The sequence below is a fragment of the Polyodon spathula genome, chromosome 17 (assembly GCF_017654505.1).
Source record: "Polyodon spathula isolate WHYD16114869_AA chromosome 17, ASM1765450v1, whole genome shotgun sequence".
In the NCBI taxonomy this organism is placed as follows: domain Eukaryota; kingdom Metazoa; phylum Chordata; class Actinopteri; order Acipenseriformes; family Polyodontidae; genus Polyodon; species Polyodon spathula.
This window is the reverse complement of record NC_054550.1, coordinates 6,026,262-6,053,715: the sequence shown is the minus strand read 5'-3', so window position 1 is coordinate 6,053,715 and position 27,454 is coordinate 6,026,262. Positions and strand designations below refer to the sequence as shown.

Below are 27,454 nucleotides of genomic sequence, written 5' to 3'. Positions count from 1 at the left end.
CAAGATAGACTGCTAGAATGACTGTGTATGTGGTCAGAAATCATACATTGTACACAGTAGACACAATTTACTTGAAATACATCTGTGGCAGGGTGAGGTTCCTCTAGTACATGATTAGTGGACGTTGTGTAATTTGCCAGGAATAAGATGAAGAATTACTTAAAAAGCTGGTAATTACACTAACACAATTTTTGTTCCTGCATTATACTGTATTTACAGTATAATCGTAAATCTCGAAAAACTACTCACTTCTAAATCTTTTGTAGTCATTTTTTGTAGTCATTACTTTAGTATAACTACATGTTAATTTGGATTCATATCTTGTTTTTTTCTGACTTTATGTGAACGAAAAGACATACATTTGCCCGTTTTCCCATTGGAAATAGTGATATTTTGAAATCTGGTCACAAAAGCAAAGTTTGTTTAGTTTAGTTACACGGTGTTATAAAACGCGGTAGCAATGCAGTTTAGAAGCAAAACACGGAGGAAGGAGACCTGCCTGTTTCCTTGTGAACCGCTGCCACGGGGCACTCGTCCTTTGTTAAGAAAACCTGCTAAAAGTTAACCATTGTTTTGTATTACTGGCTTGTTTTGACTGTTGGTTAACCTCAATAAAAGCGATGCAAAATCATACTCTCAGTGTCAATTGACTTCATTCACCAGACGAGTTCCGGGGTAAAGTCATAGCTAAATGACAATGCAATCAAGTCTGGACTTTAAACTGTAGTCCCTACAATTGATTTGCACATTGAGGTTTATGTAAACAATGTATTTAATTACATTTATATGTTTTAAAGTATTCACAAATCCCGATTTTAATTAATATTGGATTACCTAATGTTACTTTACTACTCAAATTTCTGCTACAAAACCCAAACAGATAGCTTAAACAAAATAATATTATGTTTCTTAATTTGGTAGAATACAGAAAAAAAAAAAATAAATAAATACACGGCCAACTGAACTGTAATCATCGTTAGAATTGCAAAGTACCCGTACGTCCTTCACAGTCCAAAAACCAATGTTGCATTGTCTACTATTAAGTGATTGCCTGACTCAGTGTCGGTCATGTGACTAAGTCCCATGTATCTGTGAAGAAAACGGAAACTTTTTTCAGGCAGACAGAAGGAGAACTGTGTTAAATTTCAGTTAAGGAAGCTCTTGAGAATGGGACTAAGGGAAGAACTTTTAAAGTCTATCTGGCACGCTTTTACAGCCTTGGATGTCGACAAAAGTGGAAAAGTATCCAAGTCACAATTAAAAGTAAGTTGACCTTTTTTGTTTATTTATTTATTTATTGGCACATCAACCAAAGTCTTGCGTCAGGAAACGGGAGCTAAACCAAGTACCTGTCTGAATTCCTAGCTGCTTGATACCGCGGGTTACAGATTTACGATAAATGTTATTGTTTAAGATTCATCAACCAATATACTTAATTTGTACAGGAGTACTCCAATAAATTAATTAATGTTTTAGAACACAGTAATACCATACCCCCACGATTTCGCTGAAATGTAAAACACACACACACACACACAGACCTATAAGAAAGAGACGTGCTGTCCACTATTTATTTAGAACTGGACCCGTTACTTAGCAACTCGTATAATCCCGAATAGATGATCAATGATAAAGCTTGGCTTGGTGACGTGAACGTGGTAGACCAGACAAGTCAAAGGTGAGGTGCTATGATAGTTGTGAGGGAAAAAAAAAAAACATTGTGTTCTGTTTTCAGAGATGAATCTTCGAATGCAGTATTACTTGAGCATATGGGTTTTAGTTTAGTATTCTGAAAGTGGACTAAAATATGTAGGTTTTACGATACCCTATATTCGATATTTTAATTTAGCCTGTTTGTGTACGGTACTGGTTGCATTGTTTTCGGTTTAGTTTTTGACTGAGTAAAATAGCTTCCAAATACATTGGAAGTAACGTTCAGCAACACATTTTCCTTTTTCTTTAACTTCATTAAGCCGTTTGTAGGGTAGTCTGGTTTGAGTGATGCGACTTCATAGAATTGTTTCCTTTATAATTCTCATCCAGTCCTTATTGCAGATCCTAAAAAAAACTCAGATGTAGAAAGCTGTGTCTTTGCATCCCTCTGTAGTGTAAGGCTCTCCCAGAGTAGTTCAGTATAATAGTCGACAGAATAACATCCATTTAAGAATCATTTTGTATATTATTAGTTTAATAAATGTGTTTCTCAGCTACATTGGAAAATCTTAACTTGTAATGCTTGTCTTACAGAATATCATGGGAATCCTGTATTTTAATTAAGAGGTTTATATGTATCTTTATGAGGAACGTGTTTCATTTTGTAGCTCTGGTTGCATGGGATCTAGAATCACAGTCATGTGACTTTAGGTAAACACAAAGATTGCTTCCAGTTGCTGTGTCTCCTATGAGTATAAAGTGTGTGTGTGTGTTATAATCTTTCAAAATTAAAATGCATATTTCAGAGTTTGGTTTTATTCTTAAACGTACATCCAAGTTAGCATTTACTAAGTGAATCATATTGTGACACAAGAAAACATAGCTAGATGTTCAGTTTTGTCTTCCTGTATCCAAAGGAAAAGCACTGATATAAAATAACAATGGTATTGAACTAAAATGGCACATGCTAAATGTCTTTTGACCCAATTTTTTTATTAAAAAGAATAATGCAATAGTTAATGTTTCAAAACTAGGACTAAACAATGAATAAAAGGTAGTACTATGCACTGGGGCAAGGGAATAGATTGGTGAACAGTTTACTGCAATCTGAGATTATACATCAGCATATTCGTTATAAATACTGTAGCTCTGAGGTGGTTATGGTTTAAACATACAGAGACATTTAAACCAAGGGTTGAAGCAAAGATTTCGAGAAAAAAATGACCAAGTTGTGGAAGCATCTGTACTGATGCAACAGATTCATTACAGCTTTAGGCACTCATAAAAAATGATACACTGGAAAGGTCAAGCTCTACTTCTAATGTGTTTTATCGAGGGCTGATATCTAGTCAAAATGGTACTGTGCACAGTCAGGCAGTGTCAGAAGTGTTGCTGTAGCAAACAAGGTTTTGAAAAACATTCTTTTTTTTCTGATAAACTGGGCTTTCTGCTGCATTTGAAAAAGATGTTGAACAACCACAAAATGCCGCAGTCAATCTTCTACTGTTTATGAGCATGCTGCACAGGGAGAGAAAGTCGGGAATAGGAAGCATTTCATTGTAAAGTGAACTAGTCCTGAGTTCCTCTTATAAGTCATTGAAAAGGATATAATAATAATAATAATAATAATAATAATAATAATAATAATAATAATAGATGCTAAAATATAAAGGGGAAGGCCACATTTAATTGAACCTAAAGAGAACACTATATACAGCTTTGATATGTGTCTATGTTTTGTAATTGTATTTTTGTGTGGCAGGTCCTGTCTCACAATCTGTGTACTGTGTTGAATGTCCCTCATGACCCTGTTGCTCTGGAAGAACACTTCAGAGACGACGATGAGGGCCCAGTCTCCAATCAAGGATACATGCCCTATCTCAATAAGTTTATACTGGATAAGGTACTGTACCTTGACTTTCCCCTCCAACTTGGGGGCACTTTTCAGTATACACTGCTGTTTCTTGAAATAAAAATGTAGCACCTTATTAAAATGCACAATTAATTTTATGATTTCAGCCCTTAAAGACCTTGAAATTCTACAAAAAATAAAATAAAATAAAATTTACTCTGCAAAAACTTCAAATCCATCCCTTGTCCTTATTCAGATTTAGACAGCTAATTTGTTATGCAGTGAAGGCCATACCCTTGCAGTATAAATGAACACTTGTTTTTACTATCTGTCTTCCCATATATATTAATACACTACTTATATGATGCCATTAACAGTTAGCTCAAGCTTCTAATTCTGACAGTTGCATTTTCATAAAACTAATTTATTTATTTGATACAGATGAATTAATTATAAATGCAGTATATCGTTAACATTGTGCTTGAACATCTTTGCTGTCTTGCTTGCACTACCAATGAGCCTGCTTTCTGTGTGTGTGTGTAATATATAATCTTGCCCTTCACTTTCCACATCTCACTTAAAGAAGAGGCCTTTGTACTCTTGAAAGCAGGTGTATTTTTTATACATAGTCAGCTGATGATATTAAAATCGCTATGTTGTATTTTGAGTTAATCATTTGAGAGTCAGAGATTAACACGTGTACCAGTTCCTCTGTGATACTAATGGCTGTTTTTAAAATGTTATGCATGAGTTCATAGTGTTTCTCAGGCAGTCTGTTGTGAAGGAATAAGGAAGTGTTTAAAGGGTGGCGTTCGAGATCGGTGTGTCCTGCCGGGTTGCTGTTTAATCCTTTTGATGCCATAATAAATAGAACACTAGTGGGCATATTTGAAAACATATGCTCTAGCCTTTAATTAACTTATATTTTTTAACGGAGAGCATTCTCTGCCCATGTTACAAAAGTGAGAAACTGAAGACACTTCGTACTTATTTTGCTAGTTTTATATTAACACAAGCTTTTCTTCTTTCAGAATATAGGAGTTAATTAAAGACTGGATTAAACCCTTTGAAAACGTGTCCCACTTGTGTTGGGCCACTGTACAAAATGACAACCTGTTGTGCATTGTTAGAATACAGTCTGTTAAACCAACTGTATCACATCGGGTCTAAGGCTACGTACACATGCAGGCTAAATGCAGTTGTGAGTTCACCTTTTGCTCTTGATACGGTTTGTATACACACACAGTTCAGTTACAAAGGGCAGTGACAATCGCACTAGTTAATCCTTTTCAGAGCAAGTATTGAGTGTGGTTATTAATTCAGTTCAGTTATTTAATGCGCACTAACTGTGTGTGTGTGTGTGTGTGTGTGTATTACAACCATACTAATATAACCACAGTTGGTGCTCGGTGGATTTCTGCTCAACTAATGATGTCATTGTTTATCAGACATTTCCGTGTGATAAACATGGCTAATATAATATATATATATATATATATATATATATATATATATATATATATATATATATATATGATGACCCAAGTTGATTTTGTAATATTGAATAGTAAATTCATAACAATGGTACCGGTAAATAGTGCATACATATGATATACTTTTTATTTAATCAAAGTAGAGCTGTATAATATTTTGTTGTAAGAAAAAAACTGCTTGTTTTTCCACGGATTACCGAACGCCTCATCTGTGTGTTTTGGCACTACAGGAAATGCCTCAGTAAATGACAAAGACATGCATACATTTTAATCCAGTCATTTGGAAACCGCTCAAGTCGTTTCCACCAGCCTTCTAGTCAGAATATCGCCCAAATGTTTCGCTCTACCGTCATATTACTGCTGATCGTCCCCGCTGTATTCGGCAGTGCAGAAAAAGCAAAACGCCATCTCCGCTGGTCTTGCGGAAAAGAACATAGCTGTGCTTGACGAGCTCTCGATCCATTACCTAGAGTACTTTCTTCCAAAAGCATAAACAAAAACACAGCCTCCATGTTCTCACACAAAACCTTATGTATTGATGGCCCGAGTTCAGTGTTTTTTGATATTGGGGGACTTCAATATCTGGGCCGACTCTAATGATAAAGTAGCCTCCCAGTTCATGGATAATATGCTTGGTCTACACCAGTGCTTCTCAAACCCGGTCCGAAACGAGCTTTTAATTATTTAACTAGACCCTTAATTGAACTGATAATTTGCTTAATTAGACCTTTTTACTTGTTTTCTGCTCATAAAGAGTTGCAGATTTCAACTTATCTGTACCATTTTATAAATAACTTGAACTGCAACTGTTTGAAAACAAGTAAAAAAGGGGTCAAATTAAGCAAATGATCAGTTCATTTAAGGGTCTAGTTAAGTAATTGAGAGCTCTGTTGGAATGAAAACCAGAAGATACAGGGGGTCCCCAGGACCGAGTTAGAGAACTCCTGGTCTAGACTATAATCAATCTGTTGATTGCCTAATTCGTAGAGCTGGACATACACTGGATTTAATATTTTCAGCCCAAATCCCTGTCTCTGTTTTGGCTATCATTCAGGTTGAGTGTTCAGATCATTTCCTGATTTCATTTAAGTTTAATGTTAATGCTTTTATCCGTAGTCATCGTGCTAATAAAGAAAAAAAATTCTAATTAGACCTAAGAAACCATTAACTGCAGAGAACATTTTTGCAGGAGGAACTGAGGGCTGTTGATTTCATAGTGCAGCTTGCTGAGTTTAATTTGTATAAATCTTCACTTGCCAACGCTCTTGATTCAGTGGCTCCCAAAAAATTGATTTGTCCCAAGCATCTGCCCTTTTAACCCTGGTTCACACAAAACCTGATTTAATTTTTGGAAGACAAGTACACTCAGCTGAGCGCCATTGGCATAAAACAAATCTATTAGCTGACAAAATCTCTCTTAAATTGATCAGGAAGCAATATCACCAAGCAATCTATGAGGCTAAGAAATCCTATCTAGTGACTAGGATTGAAACTGTCAGGAATCGACCTGGTGAATTATTCAGGGTTGTTGGTCCATTGTCCAACCTTCAGTCCACCAAGGAGGTTCTTTCTAACTCAGCTGTAACTTGTCATACCTTTCTTTCATTGACAATATAATACAAGATCTTAGAAGTGTTGACACTTTGATCAAGCCCCCTCTGGTTTTCAGGAGAGAGCTCCACAGCCTCACTCTCTGCACGAGTTCAAACAAGTTAATCTTTTCTGAGCTCACAGGAAACCTCACTAAGATGAAGCCTACTTTCTGTGACAATGACCCGTGTCCTTCAGTACTGGTCAGAGTTGTTCAATTCTTGGGCCTATTCTGCAAAAAAATCATTGATGAAGCATTTTCTCAGGGCTCCTTCCCTCAGAACTTGAAACTTGCATCAGCTTCCCCATTTTAAAGAAAGCTAGTCTGGATCATAATGCATTTTGTAATTATCGACCCATATCAAAGCTTCCATTTTTAGGCAAACTCATTGAAAAACATACTGCTCAGCAGCTGAAAGAACATTTGTCCTCCTGTGGACTCCTTGACACTAATCAGTCTGGATTCCCACACTTCCATAGTACTGAGACAGCTACCTTGTATGTTGTTGATGAGTTACTTAGCGTGCTAGATAAAGGGGGTTTGTTAGACCTCTCAGTGGCCTTTGACAGAATAGACCACAGTCTTTTATTGCAGAGGGTGGAGCAGGATATGGGCATCTGCGGGACAGCATTTGACTGGATCAGCTTGTTTCTGACTGATCACTCCCAAAAAATAACAATGGGTCCCTATTCCTCTTCAGCCAGGCCAGTCATATGTGGTGTCTGTCTGCTTGTTTGTCTGACATTAATAGCTGGATGTCTGGCAATTGGTTGAAGCTTAAGCCTGACAAATACTTGCTGGATAGATCGGAGGCTAAACTTGGCGATCTGAGGTACATGGCATTGTTGTTAACTGTCAATGGAACTTTTCTCCTATTAGTGAATAGGACTAAGAGTCTGGGTCTTGTGCTGGACAATGCTCTGCCTCAGATAAAAAAAGTAGTAAAAACTTGCATGCTCCATCTATGGACAATCAAAAAAATCAAACCACTTCTCTCTGACAGAGACTGTGCTACTGTTCTGAATGCCCTCATAACATCTCGTCTCCTCTATGGCAATGCCCTGTATGTGGGTATGTCTCGGTGTCGGACCAGACTGCTTCAGGGCATTCAGAATGCCTCAGCTCGACTCTTGATTGGTCAATCCAGTTGAGATCTAACTTCCTAAATATTACAAGATTTGCATTGGCTTCCAATTGAGCTTCGTGCACAATTCATATTACTGTGTTTGATTCACAAAGCCCTTTATCAGCAACTTCCTCAATATCTGACTGAGAGGTTTCAGGTTTATAATCATACTAGGAGTCTGAGGTCCTTGCTCATCGTGTCCCTGTGTCAGCCACGTTTTAGACAAAAGCGTTTTTTAGCTCGTGCTTTTTTGGTCCTTGGTCCACAGATTTGGAATGCTCTGCCTGTACAACTCCGCCTTACTACTAAAATTCACTAAAAACATTCTTATTCCAGAAGTTCTGCTAATTCAATCGGGAGAATGTATTGCCAAATGTTTTTCTTTTAATGTATGTATATCCATGTCCTGTACAGTGCTCTGAAACCACTTGTGGTCTGTTAAGCTCTATACATTTTTTAATAAAAATAAATAAATAAATACTTTTGCATACAGTACTGGCATTGTGAAAGTTTACAATGATCTACCACAGTGCCTGCATCAAACCACTAGTTGTTTGGTATTGTGTGAGTTTTGATCAGTTGCTTTACTTAATTTACAAGAAAACACAATTACAATATTAAACAGCATATAATAATATAGCAGGAATCTAACTACTGACAGGAAAAAGCAGACAGCCAACACATAAATCAAAAACAAACAAATCTGGTGACCTGTGAATTAATCAAAATATCTAATGGAGATAGGGAGCTACATAATTGCACCATTTCAATTATACATTATACATACATTATATTTTTCAAATAATATTGTGTTGTCCCCAGACTGGAATCTCTGCATAATCTAACCACTTTGATCATGTGGGTTACTCTGGCATGCCCCCTTCTGAATCATAAAGCTTACATGTACAATAAAATTGCTGAGTGTATTTTTGCTGTGGAAAGGGAACTGGCAGGTAGCCACAACAGGGAGTGGTACTAAAGACAGAGATTAGTAAGCAGCCCGTGTCACTTTAAAGGGCTCTAAAAAGAAAACAGTCAAACAATATATTTAAAAAAAAAAAAGGAAAAATGTACAAAGTAAAACTGCCCACTATTCTTCCCTTGATTTGTCTTGTGTGCTTGAGAACAATCCGTTCTCTGTTCCAGCACTAGCAGCATCTTCTTTATTTTCGTGCAATGCTAACACTCCGATGTTTCCTTCACTGCAGTCGGATTGGTAAAGCTTCAGCTGACAGCACTTCTCTGTTAAACGCTCATCTCGTTGTAGATCGTCTTGTGGGTAATTCCCCCTGAAGTACATCCCATGTTTGTTTAATAAATCTGTTTATTCTGTACATTGTGTTCAATACAAAAAGAGCTGGGTGACATTTGTCACTCACCACAAACCTTTAGCATATTGGGATTTGCGAGTCATATAGTAACTTTTTTTTTCCGAGCTACTTTTTCAAAGGTTTTAAAAAGTATTGTTTCTTGAGCCGACCGCTTGATACAGTTTCATGTATAAATCCCCTTCCCTCATTACACTTGTGAATGCAAATGAGTATTTATTTAGAGGAGAAAAAAACTGCTTGGCCTTTAACAAGGCGGTCGTTGTTCAGGCACAGAAAGAAGGAGATTGACAGCATGCTTGTGGGGGAGGGGAGGTTAGAGTCTGTGGGTAGCAGGACACTGAAAATGAATGCCTGCAAGAGATCAGATTGTTATTTCACGAGAGCAGTGCTAACTTAACTGTTGAAATGAAATAATATTGCGATTCATTACCCAAGCTTATGAGGAGAGATTGCTAAAGTACAGATGTAATGTATATGTGCTCTCCAGGTAAAAAAAAATAAAACAAAAAAATGTCAAGTGCCTTTTAATATCTAAATATACATTATCAGAACTCCTTGCGTTTTTATTGTTCCTATAAATGTCCAACAGAAAACTGTCAAGGCCATATCGATCCTGTGAATAATAGCAATATAATAATAATGATCAGATGAAGGCTATCCCATTATCCTTCCAGAAGACCTGAGATTGACAGCATCAATGGCTGTTTTGATCACTTTGTCAAAAGAAATTTGGACGTGTTCCATGATGTGAAGCTAATCTCCAGGTCTTTTGCAGTACACTGGACAGGGGTTCCTTGGTGAATAGCTAACATCAATGGCAATTAGTAGTTTACTGCTTGCACAGGACAGTTCCTTTTTTTGGATCTGACTGAAGGCACTCTTAAAACCAATTAAGTTTTTTTTTTTTAATTTTTACACACTATATTCTATGTCACAAGTTTGGTTTAAAAAAAAAAAAAAAAGACAATTATAAAACATGTTAATAATTTCATTAAACTTTCGTACACCTGCAGGGATGGATACAAGACTCCTATTGTGCATCGGTGTGTTTTATTAAACTCATTGTAAAACCAGGAATGGGTCAAACTGCTATGCAATTGGAGTCTTATTGCCTTCCCTGTCCTCATGTTACCTTTTTACAGTTCGTGTGTTTATTCTCCTTTCTTTGTTCTTCCCAACCACCTCACAGGTCCAAGACAACTTTAACGGGCTGGATTTCAACAGGATGTGCTGGACACTCTGTTCCAGGAAAAACTTGACAAAAAACACTCTGTTGATCACTGATGACGATGCCTTCAAAATCTGGTGCATCTTCAACTTCCTCACAGAGGACAAATACCCGCTAACACTAGTAACAGAAGAGGTAAGCTTTATTTCACTACTATTTAAAATTTGCTCCAAATATCATCATGTGTTTCTGCAGAAGAATCCAATTTGGATATTGATGTTTTGCGATATATTTATTTTGCCGATTTATTTAATCATTTTATTGTATGGTGACACACAGCCCTGATACAACACATGTATTACTTCTTTCTGTGGTGAGGCGATTAATCACCTCGTCTGTTCATTGTTTATTGTAGCTACAGCACACTGATGATGGCACTAGCCGTAACTTTCGTCTGCTTGACTTGCTTTCTGATAAGCAGTACTTGTTTATGGCAGCTCGATTTTTTTTGTGCTTGGTTTTAATGACCATTTTGTTTAATCATTTACAAACATTTGAAACAATTGTTAGCTACGTGCGGTAAAGGAACCCAGTAGAACACAGATAAGAAGCTAAGTTCCTCTATGTTATTAATTAACTGACTGAATTTAGACTACATTAAAGACAACACTCTAGGACCTTTATTATGACCATTCTGTATACTGTATAAAGGATCAGATTCCTTTATCACGCTCCCGTCAGTAGACTATCCTAGATGGGGTAGCACATAGGGTTTTGTATGATAACAGGCATGATTCATTAGGCCAAATGCATGCATCATAGCCTTGACCTGCAAATAGAATGGGTTTTGGGTGTTTGATCCTTTATCAAAACAGTCAAAGAGTTTGTTCTGCTAAGTTTACAGTCATATTTAATAGTTTGTTCCCCAATAAAAGCCCAGTTTACACAATGCTGTTTATTGTTAACCTGGCATGGTATTGCAGGGATGGAAATAAGACTCCTATTGCAACTCAGTTTCACCCATTTCAGGTTTAAATACAAGCTTGATTAGCCACAGGGTATTGGTATCGAGCTTGGGTATGTCTTATTAGACTCATAGTAAAACTAGGAATGGATCAAACCACTATGCAATGGGAGTTTTATTTCCATCCCTTTTGTAGTGATTCCACACTGTTTTTCTTCCCCTAGGAAGCAAGTCTAATTTGTCACACGGTTACAATGGGTCTCCTATTATACTATTGTTTTTTTTTTTTTTTTTTTGTATGAAGTATTCCTCTATCAGTGAGAACATGCATCCGACACCAAGCGTGAATCAAGACATTTACAGCTTTACTGAGCCCTACTGTTACATTCCCAGTGATTTAATGATAGTCAGTTAAAAGCTACAGAACTGCATCCAACGTACTGTTTTCTCAAAATAGCAAGCAAGCATCTTCTTGCAATATTATGGACTCTGGATTTATAATAGACCATGGAGTTGACCTTTAGTAATCTGTGGAAAATATGTATCATATCTGTGGAAGTCATTTAGCTGTGGCTGTGTAAAGATCCCCACAAAATAAATTTGTAGCAGAATGAGTTTACTACACTCTTCAAAAATATTAGAACAGTGTTGTATATTTCCTTACTTTGCAGTAGTTATTATACCAGATCTTTGACCAATGCCTTTACCTTTTACAATACAGAAGGTATTTTGAAAGATATCTATCTCTGATTAATGCTTCCGTACAGTTAACATTACACATTTCTTCCCATTGTAAAACCCCAATATTAAATCACATTGGCAGAACACCAAAGCTGGAATATAAGAACCCACCATTTTAATTGGTTTAATTGGTTCTCAAGAGGGTTCCTCCTTTTGCTCTTTTACTTTACCTCTGGAATTGTCTGTTTTCCTGTGTGGACCATAAAGGGTTAATCCATTAAGCCATAATATATAGTACATACTTTTATATTTTGATTAATTGCCATTGTGAAAGTTGTGTAATTTTCTTGTGGTGGGGAGTTCACCCAGTCCAGCCATTCCTGTAAAGACTGTAGGGGGGGGGGGTACTGTAGTATGTGAGGTTAAGAGCGCTAGTCATAGGTCTATAGGGTGAATTTATCTCTGGAGGAACTGTACAGTATATCCCTCGTACTGTACCAAGAATTTGTGGTTAACCTGATTAAGCCACATACTGTAGATTTGTTGTTACTCCCTTAGAGAGGTACGTACACACACCTGAACATCTGCACATTTGAATCGCTTATCCAATTGTGATAAAACTCATTCAGGACATTCTTGAGTATCAGAATCCACTGACGTTTGTTTTTGTCCTCCATCCAGATTGAGTACTTTCTAAGGAAGCTGACTGAGGCAATGGGTGGTATTTGGATTGAGGAAAAATTCGAAGATTACAAGATCCAATTGAACGCTAAGCAGCAATGCCTTTCTGTTTGGGAACTCATTGAACTGATCGGCACAGGACACTTCAGCAAAGGAATGGATCGACAAACGCTGTCTATGGGAATTAATGAGGTTTTTCAGGAGCTCATACTAGACGTGTTAAAACAGGTGAGTTTTCTTTCCTTTCTGTTACTAATTACACATAAAATACTGAAAGTGGGATTCATCAGTGCCTTTTTGTAATATATAGTGAATACTTAATTTTAAATGATTTAAAACCTACAATCTGAATTACATATATTACAGAAGGAAAGCATGGAATTGATTCAAACTGGGCTGTTGGTAACACACCTTGGTGATCCAGACTGATGGATTATTAAACCCTAAATAGAATTAGACAGTACCACACTCAGTAATGTCAATGTTGTTTGCAGTATTAATTTTAGCTCTGGTCTTGTGTTATTGACACTGGCACTTAGTATTAGTTATAAGCCCAAAAAAAGCCCTGTCAGTTTACAAAACAGGGTGTGGCCATTATATGAGGAAAGGGGGTTTTGTGGAGTGAGCTTCTTCTAATAACAAGACTGCACCCTAGATGTTCACCTGCTCTGGGTGCTTTACTCGCTACTAGCATTTGATTCTAAAGCATTTTATTGAAACATTTAGCCCGTTGCAAGTGGCTATCTTACGGTACGGAACTCTGAACTACCTTTGCTGAATTGTCCCTGATTTTGCTCCTTTTATTTTCTGCTAAAACACAAACAAATAGTATTTAAAGTTTTTTAATTTTAGCAAACTACTTGTCCAGTGTGATTTCATTTTCCCGGGGTGGGGGGGAGCATTATCATGTGCAACGTTAAATGTACTGAAGCGTTAATCATAGATAAATATCGTTCTAGCTATCATCTGTGTTGTATAGTGTAAAGGCGTTGGTCAAGATCTGGCAAAGTAAAGAATCATACTACACAGTTCTACTAATTTCGATGAGTGTAGTAAACTCAATATGCTAAATACCACAGTACAACAAAAAAATGTAATTTCAAATGTTATCCTGTACTGTCTATTAATAACTCAGAGCTGTATTTGCTATGGTACTCCTTACTATCTACTGCTAAACTACACTAATGCAGCTGTACTTTTAGTTTCTCTTTTTTGTTATATAGTCCCCTATATGGTTTTAGTTTATTTGTAGTGCAATGTATGTTCTTCAGGAGCTCCAGTAGTGGTATCTTGCTAAAAGTACAGTTTTTCATCTGAAGCACAAATACTAAATATACTGGATGTCTGCTAAACATGGTTCTCATGTTTGGGTGTGCCTTCATTTTAAGTAAAGCTGAAGTTGTTTTTATTGTCCCCTGAATGATTATAAAATGGTTTTGCTTCTACCCATGTTATGGTAAATTTATTTTCAGCTCATAGACAGTAAGTCAGTAACATCATACTGTAATTGTCCACAATGTGAAGAAATAGGAAACTCTTCATCCACAGACTGCTGTAATGATCTAAGCAGCTGAAGCCCAGTGTTATTTCATACTTGTGTGAGTGAAGATGTTTAACAGAGAAGAATGGAGATGTTGTAATAGATGGTAGCTGCTGTACTGTGTTGAAGATTCAGATACTGGCCTGTTTTAATTCATTGCTGAAGTGGTAACTAGTTGTTGTTGCCTGTTATGTTTTCCTTTCACTAAAAACAGTGCAAATTGCACACTGGAGTAAAAAATAAACAAGGTCTACCATGGAAACGGCTAGCATTCCCCATGTTGGACTATATTAATCCTGATTTCCTGGAACTGGCCCTATATTACACGTTGTTAACTCAAAGCAGATCATATCCGTGAAAAAGGCTAATTCGTAAATTGGTTTAATAGCAGATTAGTCACATTTTCAACTCCCAGGATTAGCTGTGATGTCAAACCGTTTTGGTTGTGTATGTATTGCCTTTAAGTTGATTTTATCCGCTATTCCTGGCACAGGTATCCCTGAAAAAATGGCGCAGTAAACCTGCATTTGAGATTTACAGGCTTGATAATAATTTTCCTGAAGGAGTGCCTTTTAATTTCCCATTCTGAAAGGGCTGCAACAGGAATGCAACAGTACATTTAGGGTTTCCTTCAGGTGGGGGAGGTCCTGCCCTGGAGGGTAAACATAATAATTAAATACAGTTCTTAAGGTTTTTGATGCAGCTGCCCCAATGAAACCAGTGGTGGGAAACTTTAAAATAACTTTCTTGCATGTTTTGTAGTTCAGGTGGTTGTCCATTACCTTATTTCCTTCACTCACAAAGTAGGTCTTTGCCTCAGTTGGCTATTCTCTTCTGCAACATCCTTACATTATTATTCTTTTTACAGTACTGTTATTGTTAATGCTCATAATTAACTGTCGTCCATGGAGTTTTTAAATAAAAAAAAGAATCGTGGTCTAAAAAATTCTGGTTACATTTGCCTTTTCACATTTTAAAAAAAAGTTTAATTTAAAAGTTTATGTTAACATGTTAAGTCTTATGTTATATAGCCTTTGTGTCTGTCTGATCACAAAATACAGTAAGATCACAATATATTGAGATAATTGTGGTTTAAGATGTATGTTTGCTGTTAGCAGCCTTTTCAAAATAAGTGTTTTTATAATGTGTGTGTGTGTTTTTTTTTTTTTTATATACCATTTTTCAACAGGGTTATATGATGAAAAAAGGACACAAAAGGAAAAACTGGACCGAACGTTGGTTTGTGCTGAAGCCGAATGTTCTTTCATACTTTGTGAATGAGAATTTAACAGAGAAGAAAGGACATGTCGTGCTGGATGGTGGCTGCTGTGTGGAGGTATGAAGCTCGAACACATGCCTGTTTAATTCAGTGGATGAAATGCTAACGTAGTGTTCGTAACTGTGTAGTTATTTGTGGTCAGTTCTATTTTCCTTTCATTAAAGTGATACAGATTGCACACTGGACTAAAAAGCATTGATAAACGGGGCCACCTGTCTACCATGTGAACAGCTAGCATTTACCAATTCATCTGGGGATATTTCACAGTATATTTACCACTGAGTATAGTGATATTCCTTATAAGATGTATATTTATAGAAAACAATATGAAACACAAGTTAAGTCCCAGCCTCAGTCCATCCATTTCCTTTGCCATTGTTCATATTTCATTGGCCCAGCAACAGGAAGCCGATTGTAAATAAATGCAAAATCCTGTTCTTGTTGCAGTCTTTACCGGACAAAGAGGGAAAGAAATGCCTTTTTCTAATAAAGTGCGCTGGTAAAAGTTTTGAGATCAGTGCCTCAGATAAAAAGAAGAAACAGGAATGGATTCAAGGTAGGTGTGAATGGTACAGTAGTAACACGAATTCAAGAGCAACCTTATTGCATAACTCAAGAATGAATGATTGAAATGAATGAATAATGCAGTTAGTGTTCTATTGCAAATACATGCAAATATCATGTGGTCTATTACAGGGTTGTCTGTGTTAGTATATTGTATTAAGACTTGCTTAATGTTTTGATGACCACATTTGTAATATTTGCTTAATTATGTTACCATTATATTAATAGTAATCTAACCACGTGTGAAATTATGCATAGTATTTTTTCAGTTAATAGATTGGGGAAGTATAAATGATCCATTCCACATTATGTGCGTTACATTAAGGACTGGAAATCACTGTCTTTTTTAATTAACCTTTTGGAAGCATTTGGCTATATAACTTAAAAAATATATGTTATACCAAATTTTCAGCCTACATTACAATGCAGGAGGGTCTGCTCCAAACTTGAACCCACATAACATGGAGTACAATGCTGGACTACCTTTAAGGACCATACAAAGATGTGAACTTTTGCACAGACTTTAGAGAAGAGAAAACGGTGCAGTTTTAGTTGTGGTGGCCAACACTCCCAAGGTGAGAATGCTTTGAGCCATCACAATGAAGGTCACCTTGCCCGGGGTTCCTGTGTTTTTTTTCCCCAAAGCTATTCAGACTGCTGTCAACCTGCTGAGACAGGGCCTCCCGGCTCCTCACAAGGAAGCGCGTCAGAAACGGAAAGAGCTGCGCCAGAAACTGCAGGCAGAGCAGGAGGCTGTGGAGCAGAGGATGAAGGAGCTGCAGATCGCCAACGAGAGCAAGCAGCGGGAGCTGGAGACCATGAGGAGGGTAAAGACCATCTTTAAGATACACTGTGTAACCTGTGTTTAAGGGAATTCCTTTTCTAAAGGTGTACAATAAGGTACATTCTCTTATTCAGTAGTAACAAGAACAAGTCCCTCAACTATTTTATTGTTTGAACCTTTTCAGTGCTGAATTAATTTTGTCGAGCTGAAGAAGGAACACCTATGTTGAGAATACAAAGACAGAAATATTTTTTATATACAGTATATGTATACACTACCTCAGAGTGGGACCTGAGGAGTTATACAGTACAGCTCATTTTCAGAGATGTCTACCAGCATTAACAATGATAGATTCATCTTAAATGAGGACACACTGATCACAACAAAACATGCATGCATTCCCCTTACAGTATCCAGAGTAAAATCAGATAAATAGGATTTTGTTCAGGTGCATTTAAAACATGAAGATGGGGTAAAACTGTGGCAGATCTGTTATTGGAAGCAGCTGTTTTGACTAAAATAACAATTACCAAACACAAATGTTTCCATTTATGAAGACCCAAGGGCAAAGCTACATGAAGGCAGCAGTAACTCCAGGTTTAAGTAACAAGGACCATTATTGTTCAGTTAACTGCAAACAAACCCCATGCAACACTGCTGTCATCTGTGTTGTTGTAAAAAACCCATCACAAACTATACTGAACAATGGTGTGCTTTAAAAATCACAAAACAGCATTCCTTTCCTTAAAACACGACCAAGGAAGCTTCTTTGAGCATGCATTTAAACTTTCAGCTCGAATCGCAGAATATATTTAATAAAACAGATTAGATAGGAAAATATATATTTTCTAGACACTCATGTTGTTTAGTATTTATATAAGTTCAATAAAAGAAAGTATAAATAAATGGCACAGTCATTTTGGACTTATTTCCAAATGCCACAATCCATTGAGTGTTGTGTTTTTTTGTTTTTTGTTTTTTAATATTATTTCAGCTGTAGTCTTCAAAACTGTGTGCTGTAACTGGTAACATATATAAAGTAAGCCCACAGGTGGCCTTACCATGAGGTATAAGTTGTGGATCAATATAATTTACTAGACAACCAGCCAGATTAAAACAAGTTTAGACTCCAACTGTAGTTGCATAGTAATTAAAAGTCTGATACAGATTCCTGTTTTTATTGAGCAAATAAAAGCTTGGATTTCTTTTATGAGTTTCAGTTCCTCTGCAGATGTGTTGTGTGTGCGACTAAAAAAGTACACCCTTCCTGTGCTGCATGGTAGAGCGCACTGTAGTTTTGGGCACCCACATACACACAGACACAACCTTTTAGGGCTCCTGAGAAAAACAACATAAATCTGCAGATATTTTTTTTTGTATATCAAGAGTCTTGTCATTAATCTGATGTTGTATACAGTAACGTATTGATTGGAATGTCGGACCAAAGCAGACAATCAGAATAAACATTTCACACTTGTTATAAAGTCCAGCTTTTGTTACAGAAAATAGGTGTTAGTTTTATAACACGTCCTTGAACAGTGGAGCCTTGTTGATGTGTAAGATGTTGCATATCGGTGCGATTCACTGCTTTCCAGTACTTGTTGTACGTACTTTGCACAGGATGAATTCCAAACAAGTAGCTGGAATTTCTCAAATTCTATATATCTCTTGACCTGATTTTAACATTGTTACAATATACAGTGCTCCTAAAAAAATAAAAACCTTTGTTTTGCATTTTCTTCCTTCAGTTTTGGTATTGCAGTGATTCAGTGATGTAACTATAATTGGGTATTTCATCCAAAAAAAAGGGAAGTTGCTTGCCTCATTTGCATTTCTTTCTACCCACATGTATAAAAAGATAAAACTGTTTGTGTAGCTTGAAGGTCACGAGTTTAAAAATATCCATGGGATTTGTTGTAGCGTCTACTTAAAAAAAAATTAAAAAAAATTTCAGCACTCTGCTATTCAATCATGCAGCTACCCTTTAAGAACTAAACGCGTTTAACCTAAATGACATTTCATTTCAGGCTTTGGTTGTATATGTCAATCGATGTGAGTTGAGGTTGTGTATGTTAACTTTATCAATAAACAGGAAAATGGTTTCTTGGTCTAAAACTGTGCACTAATCACATTAGGTGCTGTTAGGATTACTTGTAGTACACCAATAGTCTGCTTGATAACAGTATAGCTGTGTGCAGTGGATTAGCATAAGCAGGTGCAGCAGGTGCTGCTCCACTCGGACCCACGCACTCAGAGGGCCGCGGAGGGGTTCAAAAGTTTTAATTTATTCATTTATTTATTTATTTATTTATTTAACAATGATAATATCCTTCGCATTTATTATATTTGCAGATGTTACACATTTGTTTCACTGTAGGGTGTGCGGTGCCAGTAATTCAGATTATATCCTCCCTCATTTCAAGAGGTATCGCTATTGTCTTAATTATCCTAACTTTTTTCCCCCCAGACGCTGGTACGAGGCATGTCTTCATGGAAGGTTTTAGGGTTCTATTCAGCACAGATATTTGCAGTTATATTCTGTGTGCACGATTCATCCTGTAGTTTAGACTGAAGCTGCTGGGTGCTGCTGTGGACACCAAAATAAACTACAGCAAATCCACATGCCTGTATTTCTGATTTATTAATAATAATAATAATAATAATAATAATAATAATAATAATAATAATAATAATAATAATAAAAACAAATGATTGCCTATGTGAGACAATTTCTGCAAATGTCTGTGCATAATTGTGAATTCTGTAATCATTTGCTGTGACGGCAGAACTGGGGGATCCTGGTAGGGTTAGTGATTAAACCTGTTAGTTTATGATTAAAAAATAGTGTCGTGTTGGATGTAAAGATGTACGCAAAATAAAATAAAATAGGAGAGTAAAAAACATTCTTATTACTTAGTGTTTCATACATGCTAACATTCTGATAATTAAATATGGTTCAATATTGAACACTTAATTTTATATGTTTATAAATAAGGGGGAAAATAAGCATTTAGGGAGGGGGGCCAACAGTAAGGTCCTGCACTGGGACCCATCTTTCTCTTCCTCCACTACTGGCTGTGTAAGGTAGCAGGCTAATGATCGGGACTAGACCAGATGATTCTGTCATTCTAAAAGAATTGGCAAATCTTTACAAACTCTGTTTCAAAAACATGAGCAACAACAACTTCCCTTTTGTTTTGCTTTGTGGTGTTGTGTCAGAGGGAAGTGGGATCAGGCTGGCCTGTTTGCTGAAGATACAGTTTCATTGATGTCATTCTGTATTGCTGTTCTGCTTTTATAGAAACTGCAAGAAGATGCAGCCAACGCTGCCGAGGAAGAGAGGAGACGGCAGCAGACACAGACTGAGCTGCACGACCGCTACAGGACAGACCTGGAGAGAGAGAAAATGGTACCTGAAACACTGCACAGCTTGTTTTTATTATTAAATGAGAAACCAATAATTTAACATGCTGCAAAGATCTTTGCACTGTCAGTTCTATTGTTAAACGCTTGCTTTAACATGAAGCTGTGTTTGGTGGGTATTCATATATCTCATGGTTCTGGGATTTCTTTAGGCTGTATGGAGGCAGGTGATGCCCATTTTGGGCAGTCATAAGCTAATATAAGCAAAACACATTTGTGCCCTGTCTGTTGCAGTAAAACTGTGACACATTACTCTCCATCAAATGCTTTTCTTTTAAACCAAATCCAAAACAATAAAACAAACCACAGAAAAAATATTATATTAATACAGTATTGGCATTATAGAATTGAAATTATTTTAATGTATTTTTTATTTTGCTGGAATGGGGGGCCTCTCCACAATGGGTAAGGGTGTACTAAGCATTATGTGCATTAGTTGTTTCAAATCAGACCAGAGATACCTATGACAATTCTCTCCAGGAAGAATGTACTTTTTGCTAAGGGCATATTGTCTGCACACCAGTGCAAAATTCAACAGACTGCTGCTAACAGCCATTGAACAGATTGCTTACTTTTTCCTCTTTGACCTTTCGAGTCAACATGGTACTTCCTTATCAGGCTAATGCAGTTTACACACTGACTTCATAAGTACACTTAAAGTTACAACTTCAAACATTGGCTTCATAATTGCCTGTTGGTTGTGTGTAAACAACTATGTAAAAGTGTAACAGTAATGCAAAGTGTATTGAATCCAGAAGTTGTTTTGAGTGCATTCAGACACTTCTTTATTTAATTTTGTTCTTTATTTAAAGTCTGTAATGTTAGAAAACTATTCGGAAATAACTTGAACTTAAAGAAACCCATGAGAATTACACTTTTATAGCAATTATTTCTTTAAACTTACGACGTAGATAAATTACAAATAGTTTTTAAAAAGTGGACAGAAGGACATTCCCTGTAAAAGAGTAATAATGAACAATATGAAGGAATACCGGTCTTGCTGGGCTCTAGCGTTGGTTTATTTTTCGGTTTGGGGTTTCCACACGCGCTCCCCTGGTTTAACGAGCCGCTGTGCTGTGTTGTCAGGTGAGGCAGCAGATGGAGGAGGAGGTTGCTCAGAAGTCCTCCGAGTTGGAGCAGTACCTGCAGAGAGTTCGTGAGCTGGAAGACATGTACCACAGGCTGGAGGAGTCCCTGGAGGATGAGAGGCAGGCACGGCAGGATGAGGAGACTGTCCGCAAGCTGCAGGCCAGGTGAACCAGTGAGGGGCCAGAACATTATTAAAGCTATCCAATATAAAGACAGAAGACGTGACAGTAACACACTTGATTAACTCCCCGTACCTTTTGTTCCGCTTCATTATGTTTTTTTCTCAATCACCCAAAAAAGTTTGAAATGTTTGAAAATGGGGTCCAGATTATTGCAAAGCATTACAATTCTGCACATCCGCTAAGCAAAGGATGTGTGAATTTCAATTGCTTTCCTTTTGTTTTCTGGAGACGCACAAGTAATCGCAGGTCAGTGGTGGAATTTCCCCAGGATCACACCTGGCACTGCAAAGCCTGGTTCCTGTTTTTAGTCAGAATTTTTTTTTTCCAAGAACATGTGGCTCCAGGAAACCCTCTCTTGATACACCCCACAGCAGAGAGGGGAAGCTGTGGTGCACTGGTGAAGCTGCATGTTAGTTTTGAAGAGTCTTCTATTGTTTTTTTTTTTCATTGACAAAAACATTTAGATACTTTCAGCATAATAAATAGCCCTGCTAGCATTCATTATTATACAATTGTATATTGCATTAAAATGTAGTCGCTATCCTTTTTCACCAGGACTTGTGGGTGGTTTTAACACATTAGTCAATAGACACACATCTTCTAATGGACTATAAGCTGTTAACACATGCCTGCAATTAAAACTGGGAGGTGCTGTTGATAGACACTTTCTAATAGTCCTCCCGATTAGATATTAACACACACCTTCCCATAGTTAGGAAAGTGCCATGAGAATGTATGACATGCACATGTCAATTCTCACAAAATAAAGAAACAGGCACAGAGGATTGTATCATTTCAGCTAGCTCCCCCTGTATATTACTGGTTAAAATATATAGCCAACTGAATTTGATGTGCTGCTGTAGTCAACCGATTTAATTGTCCATGTGATGCAGATCATTTGTAAGTGGTTTCTTTCTCTGTTTCTTAGGCTGCTGGAAGAAGAGGCGACTAAGCGAGCAGAGTTAGAGCGTTTACACTTGCAGCAGCAGAAAGCCATTTCTAGGACCGAAGCCGAGAAGCAGGAACTGGAGCAACAGCGCATTGGGAAGGAACAGGCACTGCAGGCAGCCATGCTGCAACTGGACCAACTTGAGAGCGAGCGCAAAGAAGCGCTGGAGCAGTACGAGGTGAGAGTGACACGCACACTCACGCACTTGCATGCACTCACGCACACACGCACGCACGCACGCACGCTCACACATTGGAGCAAAAGTTTACATTGTCTTACTGAATGGATGAAGCATACAGAGCTCCGGATGAACATTCATACCACTTTGCTGAACCCTATATGAAATCTTAACATATTCAACTCTAGTATATGGAACATTGATCAAACATGACTTTTTTTTAGTCTTGCAACCAAAAGGCGGACTTGTTAGTTTAGTTCAGTTTATTAACTTTGTGCCTGCAGGGGTACATCTCAATGGTGCGAGCACTAATACAAAGAGAGACCTTAATAGTCCATACTCTGTAACGTGTAATAACAATACAACAATGACTTAATTCCCAACAATTACTATACATCCAAAAATAATATATAAATTGAAGTTACATTTATGAATTGTGGAACGTGGTCTGGGAATTCTGTAAACTTGCCTATGGAAGTTACAAAAGTAAGAGTTAAGGTGTGCGTAAGCTAGCAAACTGACATGTTGCCTACCTCTTCCAGCATTAGTTTTAGTAATCCTAGCTGTTGCAATACTGTAGCCTTTATGATTGTGCAGCTGTTTTGCAATACATAGTATTAGGTATTGAAAAAGCACTGTAATATGTCCTACACAAGCTCAGTCTGCTATGGATTCCTGTGGTCAGTGGGCTGGAAAGGGGAGTGGGGAGCAGTTATGCTGTGTTGAGTGTTCAGCAGACACTTGAAGCTCAGCTTCCATACCAACACGCCCTTAAAAGCAGCTTGCAGGTGTCCAAGTTGGGGGTGTTTTGATGCTTTTATAACAAAACAAATAAAATAACATTCACACAAGTTTAAAAAAAAAAAAAAGGTGAGCATCTCACTTGGAAATTGCAGTGTGAAAACACACACGTGTGCAGATCCTGTACTCCCAGTTGCATGTGTTTTCCTTATCCATTTTGTCAGTTCTGATGGCATCTATTTTATGGCGTCTCTTGTTATGCCTTCTCTTCACGCTCCTTCCTCCCATGCCCCCTCCTTCTCTTCCTATGTCCCCCTGTGGTGGAACCAGCTACTGGTTATCCTCAGGACTGTTCAGTCTTTTTCTGCTTTCTGTCATTTGTAAATTCCTGTTTATATATCTTTTTGTATTTTTTCCTTTATATTTTTATTTTGTATATATGTATATTAGTTGCTTTGGATAAGGGTGTCTGCTAAATAATTAAATAATAATAATCTGTTTACATAAGGGAAGGACTGGTAGTTAAATGTGAAACAACGCCACCTGCTGGTTATGCTTAGCATTAATAGACTTTGTAAATTTTGAAAATGATTTGCATTGAGATTGAATAAAGGATTGTCCAGTGTGTCAAATAATATAAAGCATCCTTAACTGGAATTGTAAACTGGTTAACTGCTGTTTTAATAATAACATTAATGTATTGTTTTGTAAAAAAGGTTAGTTTCAGTATGTACTGTGTCCTTTCAGTATACAACAGCTAATGCATGGATGTGTGTGTGTGTGTGTGTGAGTGACAGGAGGTTATGAAGAAGCTGGAGAATGCAGCTAATAAGACAAGAAGCTGGAAGGACAAAGTAGCTCAACATGAAGGGTTAATACGTTTGATTCAGCCAGGTAAGAGATGTATTAATACCAAATGCAGTGTATCTCAGTGGTCTTAAACCTTGTGGTCCAGTTGTTGTAAGCGACTCTGCAACTTGTAAGCTACTATCTCGTTAACATAGGTAAGTAATAATTTGGGGTATTATAGGAACTCATGATTAATTACTTGGAGAATAAATTGTTTTGTGGCAGATTAATTTTTTGTATGCATTTAAACATTTTTTTTAATTTAATTATTTATTTTAAATAATTAAGTCGGGTATATGAAGCTTCATTTAAATAAAACCAGCCTTTAAAAAGCCATGGCACCCCCTTTTAAACCCCAGGGCAGGTGCAGCCTTTTTGCCTGTGTTGCCTTTGCTCCTCCGCCTCAGCAGTGGTGTTCTGCAGCGGGACTGTGAGGGACTCCGAGACCAAATCACAGTGATATTTTATTTATTTGTTTATTTTTCAGGTTCAAAAGGTCCACAATTGATCACTAACTGGGGAGCAGCAGCGTTTACTGAGGCAGAACTGAACCTGAGAGAGAAAAGCTGGCAGGAGAAAAAAAGCAGTGTGACCCAGTAGTAGAGCCGGCTGACGTAACCAGCGCTTTGAGCATTCCAGAAGCGTTGCAGAGGCTCTAGAACAGCGGTCCGCACAGTTTTGGCCACAGGCACACTAATATTTGTCAGAAGGTCGAGGGCGTTATCATTAATACAGAATGTGTAATAAAAGGACATTGAAATATTGCTTTATAAAATAGATCACAAGCTGAGTACTACATTGTAATATGTTGTCAATCAATATATTATTATTGCATTATTTTAGATTATGCCAGAGGAGTAATGTGAAGCAGCTTTGAGGGTCACTGTTCTAGAACCTTTACAGGATAAAGCTTTCAGCTCCTGGTAAAGAACCATTTCACTGAGCAGTATCAAAGGAGTATGAAGTAGATGGCTAATCCTGCTTCTTAGTAACTAAATACACCCACAGATGTACCTAGGCTGTTGCCTTTCTAGAAATTGTATTTCTGTACCTTTTTCTGAATGCTTGTGTGTGTCATTTAAATTTTTGCTATATGTCATTGCTTTTCTCTATTTCATTTATAATATATATTTTTTTTTATCATTTGAAGATGAAGATAGTTGTAGTTGTACAATTTTGATTTCTAAACATTTGTGTTTTTTTTTTTTTTTTTTTTTTTATAATCCAGCAGTTGCTTGCTGTACTCATTTTAGTGTTGTTTTAAACTGTCAAAGTATTGAAAGTAAAGTGTTTTAAGTGTAGGGGGAGCCATTGAATGTCACTTGCTTCAGGTAGTTTATAAACTTTGATAAGGATTTAATAATTAGTGTAATCTTTCATTAAAACAATAACATGTATTGTTGTACATCATAACTAGGCTTGCTACTATTCGATTTGTAGTTTTTTGCCAAATCAACGATTAATATCGGCGTTTATTTTACCGTTTTTTTTCTATCTTTAATTTTCCATTCAAGCAGTTGTGTGAAATCAACCTTTATGCTTTAAAAAACGTCTTATTTAGCAAAGCCCCTTAATCATATTCAACATGCAACAAAATCATGCTTACAAACGTTATAATTGAAATAACGTTTGGTCACAGCAGAGCTATACCTTGTATTGATAAAGATCCTACACAAATTAAAAAATTGTCTCAAATAAACCGTAGAAAACGCAGCACATAAAAGTGTATTACACAGACATTTATAGCATAAAATTACAAGTAAAAATAATATGCACAGATCAAAACATTAGATAGTTGAACAGAACTATCGTGCACTTATTGTTCAGGGTCTGAGCTCCCCCTCTCCTGCTTCAGGCTCAGCACAGCTGGACTCAGAGTCACTGAAAGGTAAGGCAGACGGGCCTGCTTCGTCCTGCCACAGAAACTTCAGCCATCGGTCAGGGTATTGTGAACAATATTCACTAAGTGTTTTCCTCTTGCGCCCCATTTTCAGATCAGACAAGAAACTGTCACCATATACCTATAGCAAAAGCCTACCTACACCTTAACCTGCTTATTTCAAAGTAGGGGCTTTGAATGACAGGTGCTGTAGCTGGCAAATGAAAGTGCACAGCCGGTGCAGGTCTTGATGACTGACAGTCATTTAAGCGAATGAGGGCATTCTAGCGCTGCTTCAGTCAACTAGATCTGTCAGAACTGGGTGAAATGACAGTGACAGTGAAACTGCAGTACTAACGGACCACTGAGATGATTGACAGCAACCCCTAGCCATTCAGAGCGGAAAGGAGACGGGGCAGTAAGTATAAAAACGACACAAACTAGAGATGGTTTCTAAATGATTATTTTTGGTAAGAAAGTAAAAAATAGCGAGGTGTCTTACCGACATTTATCCTATATAAATGTATTTGTCTAACTCATTTTTTGGGGAATTCAATGTTTAACGAGCTTTGCCGGTTTAATATCGAAAAGTAGCAAGCCTAATCATAGTATTGTTTTAAACAAGGCTTTTGTTTGTGTAAGTTCCATGCCATTTCCTTTATATCATGTGTTACTAAGTAATAATTGTGAACAAGTAGAAAGACACGTCTTCCATGTCCTAATATATTTAATATTAACCAAAAGACCAATATAGGCATCTTATTACTGGAAGAAACACTCATTGCTTACTTGTGCCTTTGAAATCACAGTTAAGATTGAAAACAGATCATGTTTTTTTTTTTTTTATAAAATTAAATCAATAAAATAAAGGTTTTTGGATTCAAACCCTATTACTGTATTTCATACATTCATATTTTACGTCCACTCTTTCAAATACTGATTCCTGAAAGCATTTAACCAGATTTAAGGATTGGTTTTGAAGCATGCACAGTAAAATGTTGAAGATTTCCATTAAAAACTATTGTATGCCCCATACGATATTGGCTGTCTTTAGAGCCAAGTATAATTTCTATATAATTTAAAGAATAAATAATATTATTATTATTATTATTATTATTATAACCTTAATAAGGCAGGTGTCCATGTATTTGATTCTACATATCCCTAAATATAAGTTGGCTGGTAATGTGTAGAATAATCTGTTTTTTTTTTTTTTTTCTTATTTGACAATGGTTGGTCAACAAAAAGATACTCGTTGGGATTTAAATTGTGATTTTTTTTCTTCAGTTTAATAAAGGTGCACTGTATGTATTTTGTTTCTTTGTCATGCTGTAATTTAAAAAAATTGCAGGTCACCCGTTAGGATGTATTTTATATACGTTATGACTTCAAATTATTGACACAAAAACACGAATGTCTTGATTCAGACAAACTTGAGTTTTGGAATTGGTGAAAGA

The 27,454-nt window shown here is 36.9% G+C and overlaps 1 protein-coding gene across 1 annotated transcript; it reads left to right on the top strand.

Moving 5' to 3' along the window:
• The first annotated feature begins 1,079 nt into the window (after positions 1-1,079).
• Positions 1,080-25,768, top strand: LOC121330233 (switch-associated protein 70-like). Its single transcript, XM_041276582.1, has 12 exons — positions 1,080-1,263; positions 3,416-3,556; positions 10,236-10,409; positions 12,541-12,768; positions 15,270-15,416; positions 15,807-15,915; positions 16,569-16,750; positions 20,009-20,116; positions 21,217-21,383; positions 22,330-22,528; positions 24,067-24,163; positions 24,606-25,768. Exons 1-12 carry the CDS (start codon positions 1,168-1,170, stop codon positions 24,716-24,718), a joined length of 1,761 nt encoding a protein of 586 aa, XP_041132516.1. The 5' UTR covers positions 1,080-1,167; the 3' UTR covers positions 24,719-25,768.
• Positions 25,769-27,454: the final 1,686 nt, after the last annotated feature.